At 41.9% G+C, this 15,545-nt stretch overlaps 1 protein-coding gene across 1 annotated transcript; it reads left to right on the top strand.

The window, feature by feature from the left end:
- The first annotated feature begins 218 nt into the window (after nt 1-218).
- LOC139644065 (ubiquitin carboxyl-terminal hydrolase 31-like) lies at nt 219-13,499 on the top strand. Its single transcript, XM_071519440.1, has 16 exons — nt 219-746; nt 5,585-5,722; nt 6,036-6,124; nt 6,737-6,829; nt 7,093-7,228; nt 7,796-7,946; nt 8,184-8,364; nt 8,898-9,009; nt 9,129-9,223; nt 9,953-10,030; nt 10,261-10,390; nt 10,566-10,685; nt 10,931-11,156; nt 11,353-11,511; nt 11,617-11,766; nt 11,935-13,499. The coding sequence occupies exons 1-16, from the start codon at nt 219-221 to the stop codon at nt 13,497-13,499; spliced, it is 3,951 nt and encodes a 1,316-aa protein (XP_071375541.1).
- Nucleotides 13,500-15,545: the final 2,046 nt, after the last annotated feature.

Raw genomic sequence — 15,545 nt, forward strand, 5'->3', positions numbered from 1 at the left:
TACTGTGGTGTCATGATATGATATGATCCCCAGAACTGCCAGGCCTATATTTTCCTCTAAAATGATGCTGAATGCTAGGCCTAGTGTAGAGCTCCATTTAACCTAACGTGGGTGAGCTGTCACCGGGGGATGACAAATGGTCGAGGCGATGCTCTAAAAGGGGACCCTTTCTGGAATACAGGCCTATAAACTGGGGAAACCCGTCAGACTGAGTGACCATGTCGAAAGCTGCCACAAACAAGGAGAAGAAATCCTTCAGCAAAAAGCTGTTCCGGAGGAGCTCGGTCCGCTCCGTGGGGAGCTTTATGAACAGAGTTCTCCGGACCTTGTCGACTCTGTCTCATTTCGGCACCGAGGAGCCGGCCGCCGACGACGAGAAGGACGACGCAACTTTGATCCCGACCACAACGGGATGCTCAGTCCCCTCCGACGACAGCGACTGCGGGGGGTTCCTCTTCGGGGACAAGGTGCCGGGCGTCGCCGGGCTCAAGAACCACGGCAACACCTGCTTCATGAACGCTATCTTGCAGTGCCTGAGCAACACCGAGCTGTTCGCCGAGTACCTGGCTCTGGAGCAGTTCCGCGGGGGGGAGACGACCAACAGCGACAAGGCCAAGTCCAACGGGGTGCTGGTGCAGAAGAAGGGCCAGCAGCAGGAGACGGGGGAGGTGACCGAGCAGCTCTCCGGGCTCGTCCGGGCGCTGTGGACTTTCGAGTACACTCCTCAGCACAGCCGGGAGTTCAAGGTAGGCTGTGGCTTTGGCGGTGCAGGCTTCTCAACTGTGTGTGTGTGTGTTTTTTTTTAAATATGAAATGGGATTAAGAGCGTAAAACTCCCCCATAACTCCCCAAATTAAGTGTAAAAGCAGCCTAGTTCATGCAGACAAGCGCCACAAGCAGACACAAACCCACCTTAACTCAGTTTACCCGCCTTTTTGTTTATGGAATAATGTCCCTCCACCTTTTATGCCCGACATCTCAATCTTAACGATAAATTCCTATAGTACACATATCAAGCTGATATGTTATAGGATGATATGGTCTTCGGGAAAATGGATTCCTGTAAATTCATTGATTTTTGTTTTGTATTGTGGTTGTTTGTCTTATGAAGATCACCAGCTGGAGGTCATTGTTTACCCACCTTTTCATTTAGCCTACCACTACTGGATACAAGGCCCAGGTGTGCCTCCAAAAATATGACAAAGAAGTCTACCATTGGACAGAAGAGTTGTAACATTGTAACAAATTAGTAGTGGGATAACTTTGGAGGTAATCAGTTAATAGGCTACTGATTTGTAAAGGCCTGCAGCCTGGTGCAAGACCTGTAGCCTAGTTTATTAAAAAGCATGTAAGTAATAAACTATCTTGCCCTTGTGAGTTTTGTAAAATGATGGCAGCACATAATCAGATATCTTCTCCATTTGTTCTGAAGTCACGTTTCATTAGACTCCTGCAAAATAATGTCATCTTAATACCTAATGCAATTATGGATGCTTTGGTTCCAATACATGTGGTAGAATTACAGCAAGTGTTTAATTATCTCATCAATTTCTTTCATTTGTCAGATGGATTACAGAAGGTCAGATATAAATGCAGTGATAATGTGGCAGCCTTGAATGACTGATTTGCTCGTCATCAAGCAGACATCTAGCAGACTTCCATTATCAAAATCTTATGGCATTTTAATCACTTTTTTTTGTCAGTTTCTCTAATTCAAAAATATATAGGCTATTTCATTTCATATTGTTAGACATGAAAAATTCTAGATGGTTTCTGTCTGAAGAATCACAGATTTTCAAGGCTACTCATCCATAGCAGAGCCAACACAGATAATCAATTATGATTACAGGTTATGTAATAGCGGCATGTATTGTCAGGCCTTTTATTGGAGGGATGCTGATGGAGAATAGGAGATTTTTACTGTTTACATCACAGTAAATGAGGAAGTCAAGGGGTCTGGTCTGTGATTCTAGACCAACACTCCTTTTTCTGAGAGGCTTGATGAACTGGTCGGCTGAGTGTTGAGTCCTAGAGCTGAGCTGTGATAAAACCCTACTTAGCTGCTTTTTTTTTTTAACTGCCTCTTCTCAGACCGCTACCATTGATTGTCTGTGCCACACTTAGCAGCTTTTGTTCCAGCATTGTCTGCGTTTTCATTATTCACCACATAAACTTGCATTCCCAACACTGAAAAGCATTGCCTATCAAAAACACAAAGGCTTGTTCTTTTGCACCAGAGAATACTTTTTTGTCTGCTTCTGTCTGATAACTTACTGTCCTGTTTCACAAGTTCAAAACAGGCCTACATATTGGAGAGGAGTTGAGCAGGGCCATACAGCACGTTGCTTATTCTTGACAGTGTTACTATTTCTGTCCGTTTTTTTTCTCCCTTGGTTGCCAGCCAGAGTACAAACTGTCTGATTTGATATAGATTATCCCCTTCAGAGTGTGAGGCCTTGAATATATTTGAGCTGGGTTGGGAAATAAAGTGCATCTCAATGCTGTAAAGCACTTTGTTAAAGAATATTTGTTAAATTTGTCATCTGATTTATCATGAACTAGGTATCCTTTCATTCTATCCAAAAACACTTGTATCAGTAATTTGGATTTTGAGACACTGGTAACAGAGTTTGTTTATGTTTTCCTGGCTGGAAACTACATATATGAGCAATTCTATAAAATGCATCACTAACTCTTTCCTAATCCTTTAACAACACAATTTCCATATAGGAGGAAATATTTCAATTTTTTTCCCAAAGAAATGCTAATAACCTCTGCTTCTAATATCCCAAAATATAAAATACTGAGGCAGTGCTTCTGGCTTAAAGTTCTCCCAATTAATTGATAAATCAAATAAACTTTCACTATCTCTTTAAAGCGTTTGGAAAAATACTTGTGCTTCATCCAGTTGATCTTGTTTTCAAACTTATATGTGACAAGATGAAATGCAGCTAACTGAAATTTAGTGATACGTACCATTTCCGTTGTTAGTGTAGATTACAGGACGCTCAGCAGTCACATTTGCGGCTGTGTTGCCTATTGTCTCAGACCACAATCTGAGCCTAAATTGAGAGCACTTACTGATCATTAGGAAGACATCAGTAATAATAACACAAGGGAATTATCCATTTTCTCTCAGAATCCATTTTCTCTCAGAAGCAATTGGTTTGAAGATTATGTTGTTATCCTCCACCCAAACTGGCTAAAAGCAAAGTCTACACGAATTTGCCAGGATGATGGGAAGAGACATCCACCATTTGCGAAAGGTGACATCTAAATTTACTAAATGATTGGTGGCACAAAATTTGAACAAATTGCTGCACTCTGTAAAGAACAGTAGGTAACTACAGTCATTGGTTGACAAAATTATAATACTTTTTTTACAGACTGGATCCTCTGTATTTTAGAGATATTCAGCGATGAATTTCAGGTGATGCTTTGTTTCTTTTTCACAAAATGGATATATTGTTTTATGGAAATGAACTCTACACCTGCTCTAACTCAATAGGCAGTTGATCCTTATAGTCAACAAGACTGTAGACTAAAAAGATTGAATGTAGGGGATAACGGTGTAAGTTGAGTCTGTGGGTAAGATGAGTCACCCCCTGGTATCTAGGTAACCATAAACAAAATGAATCATGTGATCACAGATTTGGGAAGAATAATTCATTTCCCTGAAAGCCAGGTGAGAAAAGGTGATTTTTGCTATGTCAAGTCATTTCGTCGCAGTAAAGATGTCATAATTATTGTATGTAAATGGAAGAAGATGTGTTTGAGGCTTTATAAGGTACAATATGAGGTCAAACATTTAGCTTAACTGTGGGCCTGGTTAGCTATGTGAAGTCGATTCGATCAGTGGCAAGGGAACAGAAGATAGACAGAATGACACTGAAGAGAAAGATTAAAAAAATCGAGAAAGGAGATGTACCAAGAACAGCTTCTGACAGACAGACACGCACACACACACACACACACACACACACACACACACACAAACATACGCACACACACTCACCCACACAGCACAAACATTGTGTTGACAGTTATGTTAAGCGAAGTTGTGTATTGTTATCCTTTTGAAAATAAGAGAAATTGACAGCCTGTTATGTTGAAGTAAACATCAGTTAAGTTGTTAGAGTTTGATAGAAGAAAAAAAATTGAGGCTTCTCAGAAGAGACAGAAGAGAGCTTGTCTGTCTCTGCATGCTGGAAAGGCCTAGTGAAAGGACTGAAGAGGACAAAAATAAGTTTGAAGTTGTGTAACATTTTACCCCATAGGGCTCAACTTGGCCCTATCCTGGGGTAAGTTGAGCCAAAAGACCCATGTTCTGTTTAATGTGCCATTCTTCTAAAACTATATTAGCTACAAAAATGTTTTAATTTCCATGGATACCCAACCACCTTAGAGGATATCTGTGTTTTTATGTTTGTGCTAACCTGAGTTGAGTGTTTTCATATCAGTGCACGCATTACATTATGCTCTGCTTAACGTTAATCACCTGATATCCACAGGAAGACATGGAAGTCTCCACCAGGACATAATCCCTCAAAAACATATGGCCTGGCAAACGTTATTGTCACATCCATTTCCTCTTATTTGGGATGTCTTTGTTAGCCAGGACGGCAGTTAATTGAGTAAATGTTATCTATTAACATACAGTATGTAGTGCAAAAAGATTGGGGTAAATATCAACTAGACATAGACAGAAGTAAATGAGCTATAACTCGAAATTACACCGGTATTTTCCTTAAAGTATACAGTAATTATTGTTTGAAATAAATACACATTTATTTTGCCATAGTAACATTAAACGTGGATAATCTTTCCCCCACTTGATTGTGTTTATCACACTAAAAAGTATCAGAGGAACAGACTGCTATAGGACACACAAACAGTCACAGATGTTTTAAACATTTTGCAGGATTAGTATTCAATCCACATTTCACGCACTTTTCAAATTTCAATTGTTTTTCCCTCAATTTGTTTCACAATCAGTGTAGCCTAATAGGCTGACTTATGATGTATGTTCATCAAAACAAACCTTTACTTAAAGATAGCATTTGTGTTCCAGCCGCAGATAGAAAGCTTGCACTTTGGTTGCATCACACTTTGTATAAAGTGCTGATGCTGCCTTGGTAATGGCTTGAAAAAGAGGAGGAACGTCCCATGGGACTGGCAGCGAGGCACACGGTGCTCAGTCCCCTCATATCTTTGACCTTGCGTGACATTTGATAGCCAATGAGTAGAGGTGACTTCACAGCTGCCGCCTGGATGGCTTTGTAGAGTACACACTGTTGTGACCGCCGATAGCTAATTGTCAGTGAGGTTGAGCTGTCGATTTTCCGCTTGTGTCCTGCTGTTTTAAAAGGCTTCTCCAGGCCTGCCTCTCACCATCACCATCACCTCCACTGACCTTTAGGATTGTGCTGATCAGGGCATCCTGGACAAACTTACTGAATATTTTATGATGAGCCAATGCAAAAGAAAAGAAATGGCACCGCTTCCACTACAAAATCCTTTCTGTTTTAGAAGCAATCCACCAAAACCTCATCTGTTTATTCCGTTGCTGTCTGTTGTATTGTAGAACGTGGTGTCGAAGAGCGCCCTTCAGTTCAGGGGCAACGCCCAGCACGACGCCCAGGAGTTCCTCCTGTGGCTGCTGGACAGAGTCCATGAAGACCTCAACAACATCGTCCACCCTGAGAGCAGGCCGCCCAGGAAGGTAAACAGCAACTCGGGATACAGCCATACTTAACATATACTGTATATACTCAACTATACACAAACATAATCTAAATCCCTGAACCACCTTTTTATACTGTGGGAAGATGTGGTCTCTTTTGTCAGCAAAGCTCACTCTTATTAACAATAAAAACCTTGAGATGAACTGAATATTGCTGTACACTGTACCATTTGTGACTGCAGTTCAACTAGGCTGTCCCATGAATTTTTATATGCATTTTCTTATGCTTGCGTGCCATGGGACATTTTGGGATGTGTCATGGGACTGTACTACCTGTGTTATGCTTATTTAGCCCCCATTAGAAGAAGAAAACGCCCGTGAAGGATCTCCACTACCAGCACCCGGCTCTTTTGTACAGGAGCTGTTTCAGGCACAATACAGGTGAAATTTAAACCTTGGCCTAAGATTAAAGTGGTATCAGTGCATCCCTGTTTGATTTATAGAGTTGCACGAATACTATTCTATCTGTTTATACCAAATGCTGAGCTAATATCAACTCACAATTTATTTTCTTGCAACTACACAGCTATTAACAAGACATTTGTATGGATGCACTCTGCTTTGGATTATTCTTATTCATCTAAAAACAGTGAACACCATACTTAAGATGGGAAAAAGAGTTCTTCCTTTAACTTCAGTTTCTTTTAGTTAAAAACTGCTCCACAATGTAAGCTTCAGCATCAAATTTGAATGTCATTTGAAAGTCATCTTTATGGTATGGTGAGATTACTTTTTCCAACATCCAATCCACTGTTTTAGGCCAATATCAGACTCATACCAGAGCTCAGAATCAGATCGGTGTCACTAATTGATGCGCACCCATGTTCTTTACATCAAGTTTAACACTGTCCGGCTTGTGATTCTGTGATCATCCTGCTATTGGATGTTACTTTTTTCATAAATATATGCCACTGATTTTAAAATGTGACACTAAGTATATTACAGCTATATTATTTTATTCTGAAGTTGTTGTTTACTGATGTCTCTATGTAGGTCCTCCCTGACTTGCCCTCACTGCCAGAAACAGAGCAACACCTTTGATCCTTTCCTCTGCATCTCACTGCCCATCCCGGTACCTCACACACGGTAAGATGATACTGTATCTAATGTATGAGTAAGACAATATCTATTGGACAAAAAATTATCCTGCACCTAAGAACGCGAATAAGTCCATATCTGATCTCGTTTTTGCTATTGAACTTGGCATTAAAAATAGTGTCAAACCCAGCATAAACAGACTAGATCTGACAAGAAAATGCTAAAATTAGAAGATGTTGTCTGTCTTTGAAACTTCACTCAAATTATGGCTATGTAACAGCCATTTCATTTCACTTTTTTCTGTGTTCCAGACCCCTGTATGTGACAGTGGTATACCAAGGAAAGTGCTCCCACTGTATGCGAGTTGGGGTGGCAGTGCCTCTCTCCGGCACTGTGTCCAGACTGAGAAATGCTGTGGCCCAGGAGACCAAAATCCCTTCTCAACAGGTACTGTCGCGTTTGAAACTTACCTCTCTGAGTCCAGGAAGTGGCTTAAAGATATTGATTATGTGCTGCTTTGAGGACACTGGATTGAGAAGGAATGTTCCCAGTAGGCTATCAAAAGATTTGTTGGTTAGGTTTGACGATGTTTGCGATTCGCATCATTGGAACGTGTTTTGTTTTGTTCCTCGACAAGATGTTGCCTCTTTGGTGTCAGATGGCATTTCAATCACAGTGAAAGCCATTGTCTCAGTCCTCAACAATCTACCATTTGTATTTGATGTGTCACAGTGGCAGACGGGGATCATGTGGTATTTGCTTGATTTAAAAAAACAAAACAAAAAAAACATCCTATTTAATATGGTCTAATTTTCTGTATTAATGAATTTTGTGGGGTTTTTTGTCAGTCGAATATAAATATCCCTATCTATCTATGTAGGAATCTGAACTCTCTCTGATTTTTGACAGCTCTTCTTGTTACTACCAGCTAGATATTATGTAACAGCAATTTTGATCAAACGAATGACGCCGAAAGCAATCCACACCCTGCTTTTGTTCCCTGTCTCGGTTCAGATTGTCCTCACTGAAATGTATTATGACGGCTTTCACCGCTCCTTCTGTGACGACGACGACGACCTTGAGATCATTCAAGAGAGCGACTCCATCTTTGCCTTTGAAACACCTGAGCTCTTCAGACCAGAGCAGATCCGCTCACAGCGAGGAGGTATGACATCCTGTCGATTCCCTAGAAATCAGGTTAGCTCTTTGGCGTATTAGTCCAGTAGGAGTCTAGATTAGATTATGAATGGATTATCATTGGAGAGATGCTTTAAGCAGGAAGTTATTACGCAAATTCACCACCATGTCGGATTGCTTTGTGAAGCAGCATACAGTACAGTACGAGGGTTTCAATTTTTTTCATTTTGTGTCACTGACTTTACAATGTGTGCATTAATTATAGGGAGCCCACATGCAAATCTGAACCAGAACAACTTGAAATATGGCACAGACAATAATAGGATATCTACACAAATACAAGAGCCTACAACCCCACCGCCGAGTCCCAATAAGAATACTGGCCAGGCTGACAAGATTGTCCTGTTGGTGTGTAACAGAGCCTGCGCTGGACAGCAAGGACGCAGGTACGCTAAACTAACCAATAAGGATGGGACAATATATCAAAATGCAATATATCGCAATACAAAACTGTGACAATACGCACCATGGGGCATAAAAAATGAATTGTGATATTAGCTCCATTTTATTCTGCTGTAGCAGTCACAAATGAGATGACTTGCCCATCACAATTTCACAAGCTCTCCATTGAAATTATATTATTCAAACTTTGAAGTGACATTTTGAAATTGTTGTTTACATTCTAGCAAGGCAATGCTGTTGCTAGAAAGATTTGTGTCTCAGAAATAAACATAATTCTGCACAGTCATACTTTGTTGTCATTGAACTTTTATTTGTTACATTGTATCATGGTTGTATTGAATCATGAACCCCATATCACGTATCGAATCGTATCATGAGATGAGCCTATCGTCCCATCCCTACTAATCAAACAACACTGTGCAAAGGATTAAAACATCATCCCGAGGAAATCATGACCACTGAAACTGCTGAAACTATTTTGCAGAAAGACACTCTCCTTTTTGTGTAACTGTTGCAGGTTTGGTAATCCATTTGTGCTGTATTTGGAGCGTACAGTGACATGGGACGTGCTCCAGAAGGAGATCCTGGAGAAGATGCGGCATCTTTTGCGTCCTGGAGTCTTTGTGCAGGTACATAACGCTTTGCAAATAGTCACGCGTGCACACACTTACCTACGTAGCCTTTTAATAATGCTGCTATGTAATATTTGACAAAGTGTGGAATTGTAATATTCCTTGATGGTCTGTAGGTGGGGCCCTTCAGTTTGCGTGTGGTAGGAGTGGTTGGAATCACATATCTCTTGCCTCAAGAGGAGCAGCCACTCTGCCATCCCTCTGTGGAGAGGTAAAGTCACGCATCACCACCAGGGGGAAGTATTATCTCTCTGACCATGACCTCAATCCCTCATGGTGTTCAATCGACCGAGGAGCCATGTACTCTCTCTCTCAGATGTATTGACTTCAAAATATTTCTTGAAACTTGGAATAGCTTGTCTGGTTTTTATGGATTTTCTTCTGAGAGGGAGATGAACTCTGTGATTTTTACATGGATTTTTTTCATGGATTTTTAGAGAGCTTTAATATAGTAGAATGATATTTGAAATGTTTGAATGAAGATAGATAACTGAAGGGAATGAAAAAAGGGAGATTATTTCTTACTCATTCTCATGCTTCAAGGTCATGATATTCAGCTTCACTACTGGCACAAGAAAAACCACAATCTCCAATTTTCTAGAATTGGTAGGTGCTGAGTAAGTTTCATGACCCCAAGGCCTATGAAGACTATCCAAAACCCAATGTGTCATTTCAAAAAGGCATGATCATCAATCTGAAAATAAGTTTGCTTTTCTTCATTCGCAGAAATGCTGACTTTTGGAGATGGCAAGAGCAAGTTTTTCTCTGACAGCAGCTATATAGATTTTATATTTGTTTACAGCTAAATACTCTCGTAATGATGGCAGTCTAGGAATCTACTGTAGTACTAAATGTAAACCATTCTGGATATGAGCATCAGCAAATGCCTAAAATGGAAAATGTAATGTAAATGCTTTTCTGTTAATCTAATTTTTAACAGGGCATACAAGTCTTGCGGTCCTGGAGGGCCACCACATGTCAAAATTGTCATTGAATGGGACAAAGAGACAAAAGACTAGTAAGTGAGATCTGCCAAAGACTAAGGCACCAATTACACACACTTCGTTAAGTTCAGTGCACTTGATAAGAAACCTTCTTAGCACCTAGTCTTCTTAGCGCCTAGTCTTTATATATAGTCTCTATGTCTGATGTCTCCTTTCAGAAGTTTATGTCTTTCATCACAAATAGTGTGATGTCTTTTGAAGCTCCATGTGACCTCTCTATGACTTGTGCTCGTTATACCTGCAGTCTGTTCAAACGGACTGAGGATGAGTACATCCCAGATGCTGAAAGTGTGCGTCAAATGAAAGAGCAGCACCTGCAGCCGCAGAACTGCTCACTCGCCCAGTGCTTTCAGCTCTACACCAAAGAGGAACAGGTAGGCTCATCCTATGGATCATGCACTGTAGTTCTGAGAATGTCACTGACACTGAACAAATGCGTGGATTGGAGGAGGTTTTTTCTTAAGGGGTTTTATTCTTTACTGCATAGTGACATTAATTTCCACATATATCGTGTTAAAAGCCATGTTTTTTTTGTCACTTTAATTTCAGCTTGCTCCAGATGATGCATGGCGATGTCCACACTGTAAGCAGCTTCAACAGGGCAGCATCAAGCTCAGTCTCTGGACCCTGCCAGACATCCTCATACTTCACCTCAAACGCTTCAGACAGGTACCGATGTAGACAGTGCAGATTACAGAACCAAAGTAGCTGACAAAATCACTGAAATCTCACTGAGAACAAAAATAGGAAGGAGAGAGAACAGGAGGGAGGGAGAGTGAGAGAGAGAGTTTTATATTATATCTTTTCATATTACCATATAGGCATCGCTCCCATAGCACCTGATGTTAGTCAAGTGCATGTTGTTCACACTGAACCAATATTCACAAATTAAATGTATGCATTGTGTCCTTCAGGACGGGGACCGACGGATGAAGATGCAAAACATGGTGAAGTTCCCACTGATAGGCATGGACATGGCACCCCACATGGTCAAGAGGAGTCAGAGCAGCTGGAGTCTACCCTCGCACTGGTCACCATGGAGACGGCCTTATGGGATGGGCCGTGATCCTGAGGACTACCTTTATGACCTGTATGCTGTGTGCAACCACCATGGGACCATGCAGGGAGGACATTACACAGGTAACAGAACACCATCCGCAATCATACACTATACTGGAAGCACCAGTGTGAGTTGCCTCTGTGTAATGGATTGATGTTGTGTTAACTGTTTTTTTTGTTTTGTTTTGTTTTGTTTTGTTTTGTTTTGTTTTGTTTATCATAAAAGCTTACCAAATTTTTGTGATATTTCACTCTTAATATATACTCTGTCCTGTAGCTCACTGTAAGAACTCCATTGATGGGCAGTGGTACTGCTTTGATGATAGCGATGTTCAAGCCATATCTGATGACGAAGTCTGCAAGCAGACTGCCTACATCTTGTTTTATCAAAGACGAGCCACAATTCCGTCTTGGTCAGCTAACAGTTCTGTGGGAGGTAAGTTTCACTGCCATTAGGCTGTACAGTGTCTCACATAAACCATTGAATGTTCTGTAGGGAATACATTCTACATGTTCAACCACCTTCTGTTTTGGCCTTCAGGATCAACCAGCTCTTCCCTGTGTGAACACTGGATTAGTAGGCTGATGGGTAGCCGTCCACCGAGCCAAGCTTCATCTGGTTCCTCCAGACGCACCTCATTAGCCTCCCTCTCTGAGTCAGCTGAGTTTGCTGAACGGAGCGAAGACGATGGTGCGTGACACTCATCCAAAAGACCAAACACGCACTGTTTGCAATCTCATATCACTTTAAACACACAATTTCTGAATTGATTTCATTGTTTCCAAAGTGACAAACATGAATATTTTCTCAGTCAATGTAATATTGTTTTTTATCTTTTTATGCTATTCTACCAAGCAGGCTTTTCTACCCGACCAGCAGTGAGAGGCATGCAGAGACCGACATTCTCCTCAAGGTCTTCCATGGCCAGCCCTCTAGCGCTTAGTGAGAATGGCACCAAACCTTCCTGGTCCCTCTCTGCCAAGCTCCAACTCCGTTCCAACTCTCCCTCTCGCTTTTCCTTGGATTCCCACTCCTCCTCCCCCACACTGGAGAGGATAGGAGAGGCGGTTGATGACAAGGTGTCAACCTCCTGCTTCAGTGGGTCAGCTAAACCAGACAAATTATCTGGGGGCAAGTCATCCCTTGCGGCAGTGGATAGTAATGCAAGTGGTAAGAGGCTGGTGGAGCAGGTTCACTCAAAGGCTGTTGTGCAGGCAGAGCAGAGGAGCTCCAGCCAGGCTGGGGATAACAATAATGTAGCCACTGCTGCTGAGCAGGCCAGCCCTGGACATGGGGCAACTGCAAAGGAGCCTAAACAAAGGAGTGGGGGTGCAGAGAGTGCTAATGTCAAAAGGACCTCAACCAAGACTGTCTTGGAGAATGAAAGGAGTCCCAAGAAGCGCCCTGCCACCTCCTCAACATCCTCCAGCTCTCCATCTCACGCATCCCCTGCCGCTGACAAGTCACCATCTCGAACACAGGCCAAGAGTGCTGCGTCAGCATCTAACCCCAAAGAGAAAAGCGATGGACCCCCTAAAACTAGTAAGGCTGGCTCCGCGAAAACAGCCACCCCTTCCAAAAAGGGGTCATCCCAAACCCAGGAGACATTACATCCTGAGTCTGCGCAACAGAGGAAGAGCGGTTCTCCAGGATTACAAAGCTCACACCCTCAGAGGAGGACATCACCCAGAGTGGGAGGTGAGAAGACCTCAGCCTCAGGCAGGACTAGAGCAGCAGACAGGAGTACTAGCCGGGAGTCCTCACGGACCAATGTGGTCTCAGAAAGAAAGGTTAGCCATGGAGGTCCTTCCTCCAGGGCGAGTGGTGGTTCATCTCGGGGCGGAGAGAGTGGTAGAGCAGAGGGCAGGCTGGGTCGAGCTGTGGAAAACAGGGCAGGGGGCCGAAGCTCAAGCAGCAGCTCCTCCATGACCAGCCTTCGGTCCTCAAGTGTGGGTATTTCCTCCGCAAATGCAGCCCCACCATCAAGGGGACCTCGAAGGAACAGTAAGACCGAGGACAAAGGTTTGTCTTTCTTCAAGACTGCCCTGAGGCAGAAAGAGACCCGTAAGTCAACTGATGGTGGGAAAGCAGGAGCGGTGGAGGCTAAAGGAAGTCCAGAGGATGGTGGTGGGGATGCACCTAGAGAAGCAATAGCAGATGGAGCAAGCAAGAAGGCCCAGAATGTGGCTTCAGAGGCCCAGAGTAATCTGGCCACAGCCAAAGACAAGGAATCCTCTAAGACATCCACCCCCGCTAAGCGTTCGCTGCTGCCCTCCACCAAGTCCAAGTCTTCTGGAGCAGAAATGGCCACCCAGTCCTCTGCCAATGCAAAAGAACCTTCAAAGAAAGAACCTGCTAAAAAGACAATGCAGTCTAGAAAGATTCCCATCAACTCTACACGAACTAGCCAGAAGCCCAAGTAAAGTCATTTGGAGGGCCCGATAACATTCTCTCTAGTGCAGCTCTTAGGTGTTTGAACCATCAAACTAGACCTCTTGTTTGAGAAACATCATCAAAGCACCTGTAGCTTTTCATTGGTTAATGAATACCAGCTGCCATATTGGACAGTTACTGTCCACTTTGTTAAATAGTTATTTAGGAATGGATTTAAACAAAGCACTTTGTATGGATTGCATTGATTTTGAAGAATATTATATTGTATTGTAAAAACTTATGGACTGCACACATAGTGAAATTTTTGCCTGGTTCTGTCTGTAGCATACTTGGGCGAGATACGTCTTGGTAGGAGGTAAAATAAAAGTGTGGTTTTGCACAAGATGGAAACCTGGTATAATGAAGGAAAGAAACCTTTTGGGATACATCACATCAAACATGGACTACTCAGTCACCAAAGGAAGTTTACTGGCAATTTTTAACATGCTGAGGCAGTGAACCTCTCAATTATTAAAAAAAAAAATCCCTATGTACAGCTCTCCTTAAATATTGGGAGCCATATGTCAACAACAAACATCAGTGCCTCAGATAATCATAGTTATGTATTTACGTCTAATCTAAATTGTATAACTACAGGTGTTGGTACATTTATAATTAAATTTTAATATTTATTAAGCACTGAAAATGTTGTTTCAAGTAATACACAATTAATCCTATTTAACCGAACCTGCTGTTTACATATGCTCCTTGATGTAGTAATTGTGCAACAGCCTTTAAACAGCATTTATGTGCAGCCAAAATCAGACTGTGTAATATGGCCTAGCAGAAGTACAGGACTGAAGCGTGTGTCACTGGTGTTAAACGTCTGGAGACCATGGTTCTTAATGGTTCTTAAATGGTTTTATTGATTTAACAATAATAACTTCTTACCCCCTCCCCCTGAGTGCCCTCAGACCCCGCCCGCCCACTCCCACTTCTGCCCCCCAGCTGCTGATGCCAACAACTACTGCGGGTGCCCATGGCCTTATGGGGAACCTCTCATTCAGACTGCCAGACACCTCAAAACATTCCTCTCAGATGAACACAGGGTTTATGTAAAAAGCCACTACGCACACAACCAAGATATTCAAAGACAATTTGCTGGGATGTCTTTGTTGAACACCATACATGTACATAGAGCATTATGGTGTGCTTGAATCAGACCATCCTTCTTTGTCTTTATCTGTGACATCGCAGCTTGTGCACATCTTTAGCTTTTGCGTTACGCGCAGATCCACATTGAACGCACTGACATAGACTGAGAAAAGCGAGCGCCATTCATGAAATGTATGACAGCAATTTTTGCATGATAAATTGCTTATGCATGCACTTAACTATGCAAGCAAATCCTTGCTAATGCCCACACTGAGTATGTAAAACTGCTACTCTTGGATGTGTATATATTTCTAACTGTATATTTTTCCAAATGCCAGCATCAGAGAGCATGTTTAGGCATCCTTTATTAATGCTTTGTTTGCACATTTCTTCAAAGTAATATACATTTTGTATGAATGATAGGTATTGCTCATTCACCCTCTCAAAGTAAACCAATTCACTTGCAAATTAATGTTTTCTGTATTGTATTCATTTGTCTCATGTTTGATTCCAAACAACTCTTAAAGAGATGAGCACATCTCTTTTAAGTTTTTATATAACTTCAGAAACAAACCATTTGGCTACAGTTTACAAGATGAGTTGTGGACTTCTTTTATCAACTTATATAATTCAAGGTTTAAGTGGGAACCTATTAGAAGTCTTTCCAGTTCCTTGAGAGAGCTGAGAAATTCAAATGGGATTGGTCCAAAGACGGTAGTGTTATATATAGGACCTTAAGACAAGCCTATTCTCTGGGTCTAAAGACAAACTCCTTGACATTTTAAGCTGGGACCATTCAAGATGGTGAACTCAGCTACACCTTTATAACCACACTGCCTTCTTCTGTTTTTTCTAAAGTTGTACAGTATGTTCTCTAACATTTGATAATGTGATGATTTTAATTCTTGTATGACCAAAATCGATGCATGACCCCATAAACT

This window comes from Centroberyx affinis, unplaced genomic scaffold (genome assembly GCF_046629955.1).
Source record: "Centroberyx affinis isolate AG114_WGS23_722 - 3 ecotype Tasmania unplaced genomic scaffold, CSIRO-AGI_Caff_v1 ptg000697l_1, whole genome shotgun sequence".
Lineage (NCBI taxonomy): Eukaryota > Metazoa > Chordata > Actinopteri > Beryciformes > Berycidae > Centroberyx > Centroberyx affinis.

Bases quoted from the DNA above. Each gene is read 5' to 3' on its own strand.
- LOC139644065 (XM_071519440.1), top strand. From the start codon at position 219: ATGTCGAAAGCTGCCACAAACAAGGAGAAGAAATCCTTCAGCAAAAAG. The intron at 6,125-6,736 runs GTGAAATTTAAA...GTCTCTATGTAG, and splicing joins CTGTTTCAGGCACAATACAG to GTCCTCCCTGACTTGCCCTC. The intron at 11,767-11,934 runs GTGCGTGACACT...TCTACCAAGCAG, and splicing joins TGAACGGAGCGAAGACGATG to GCTTTTCTACCCGACCAGCA.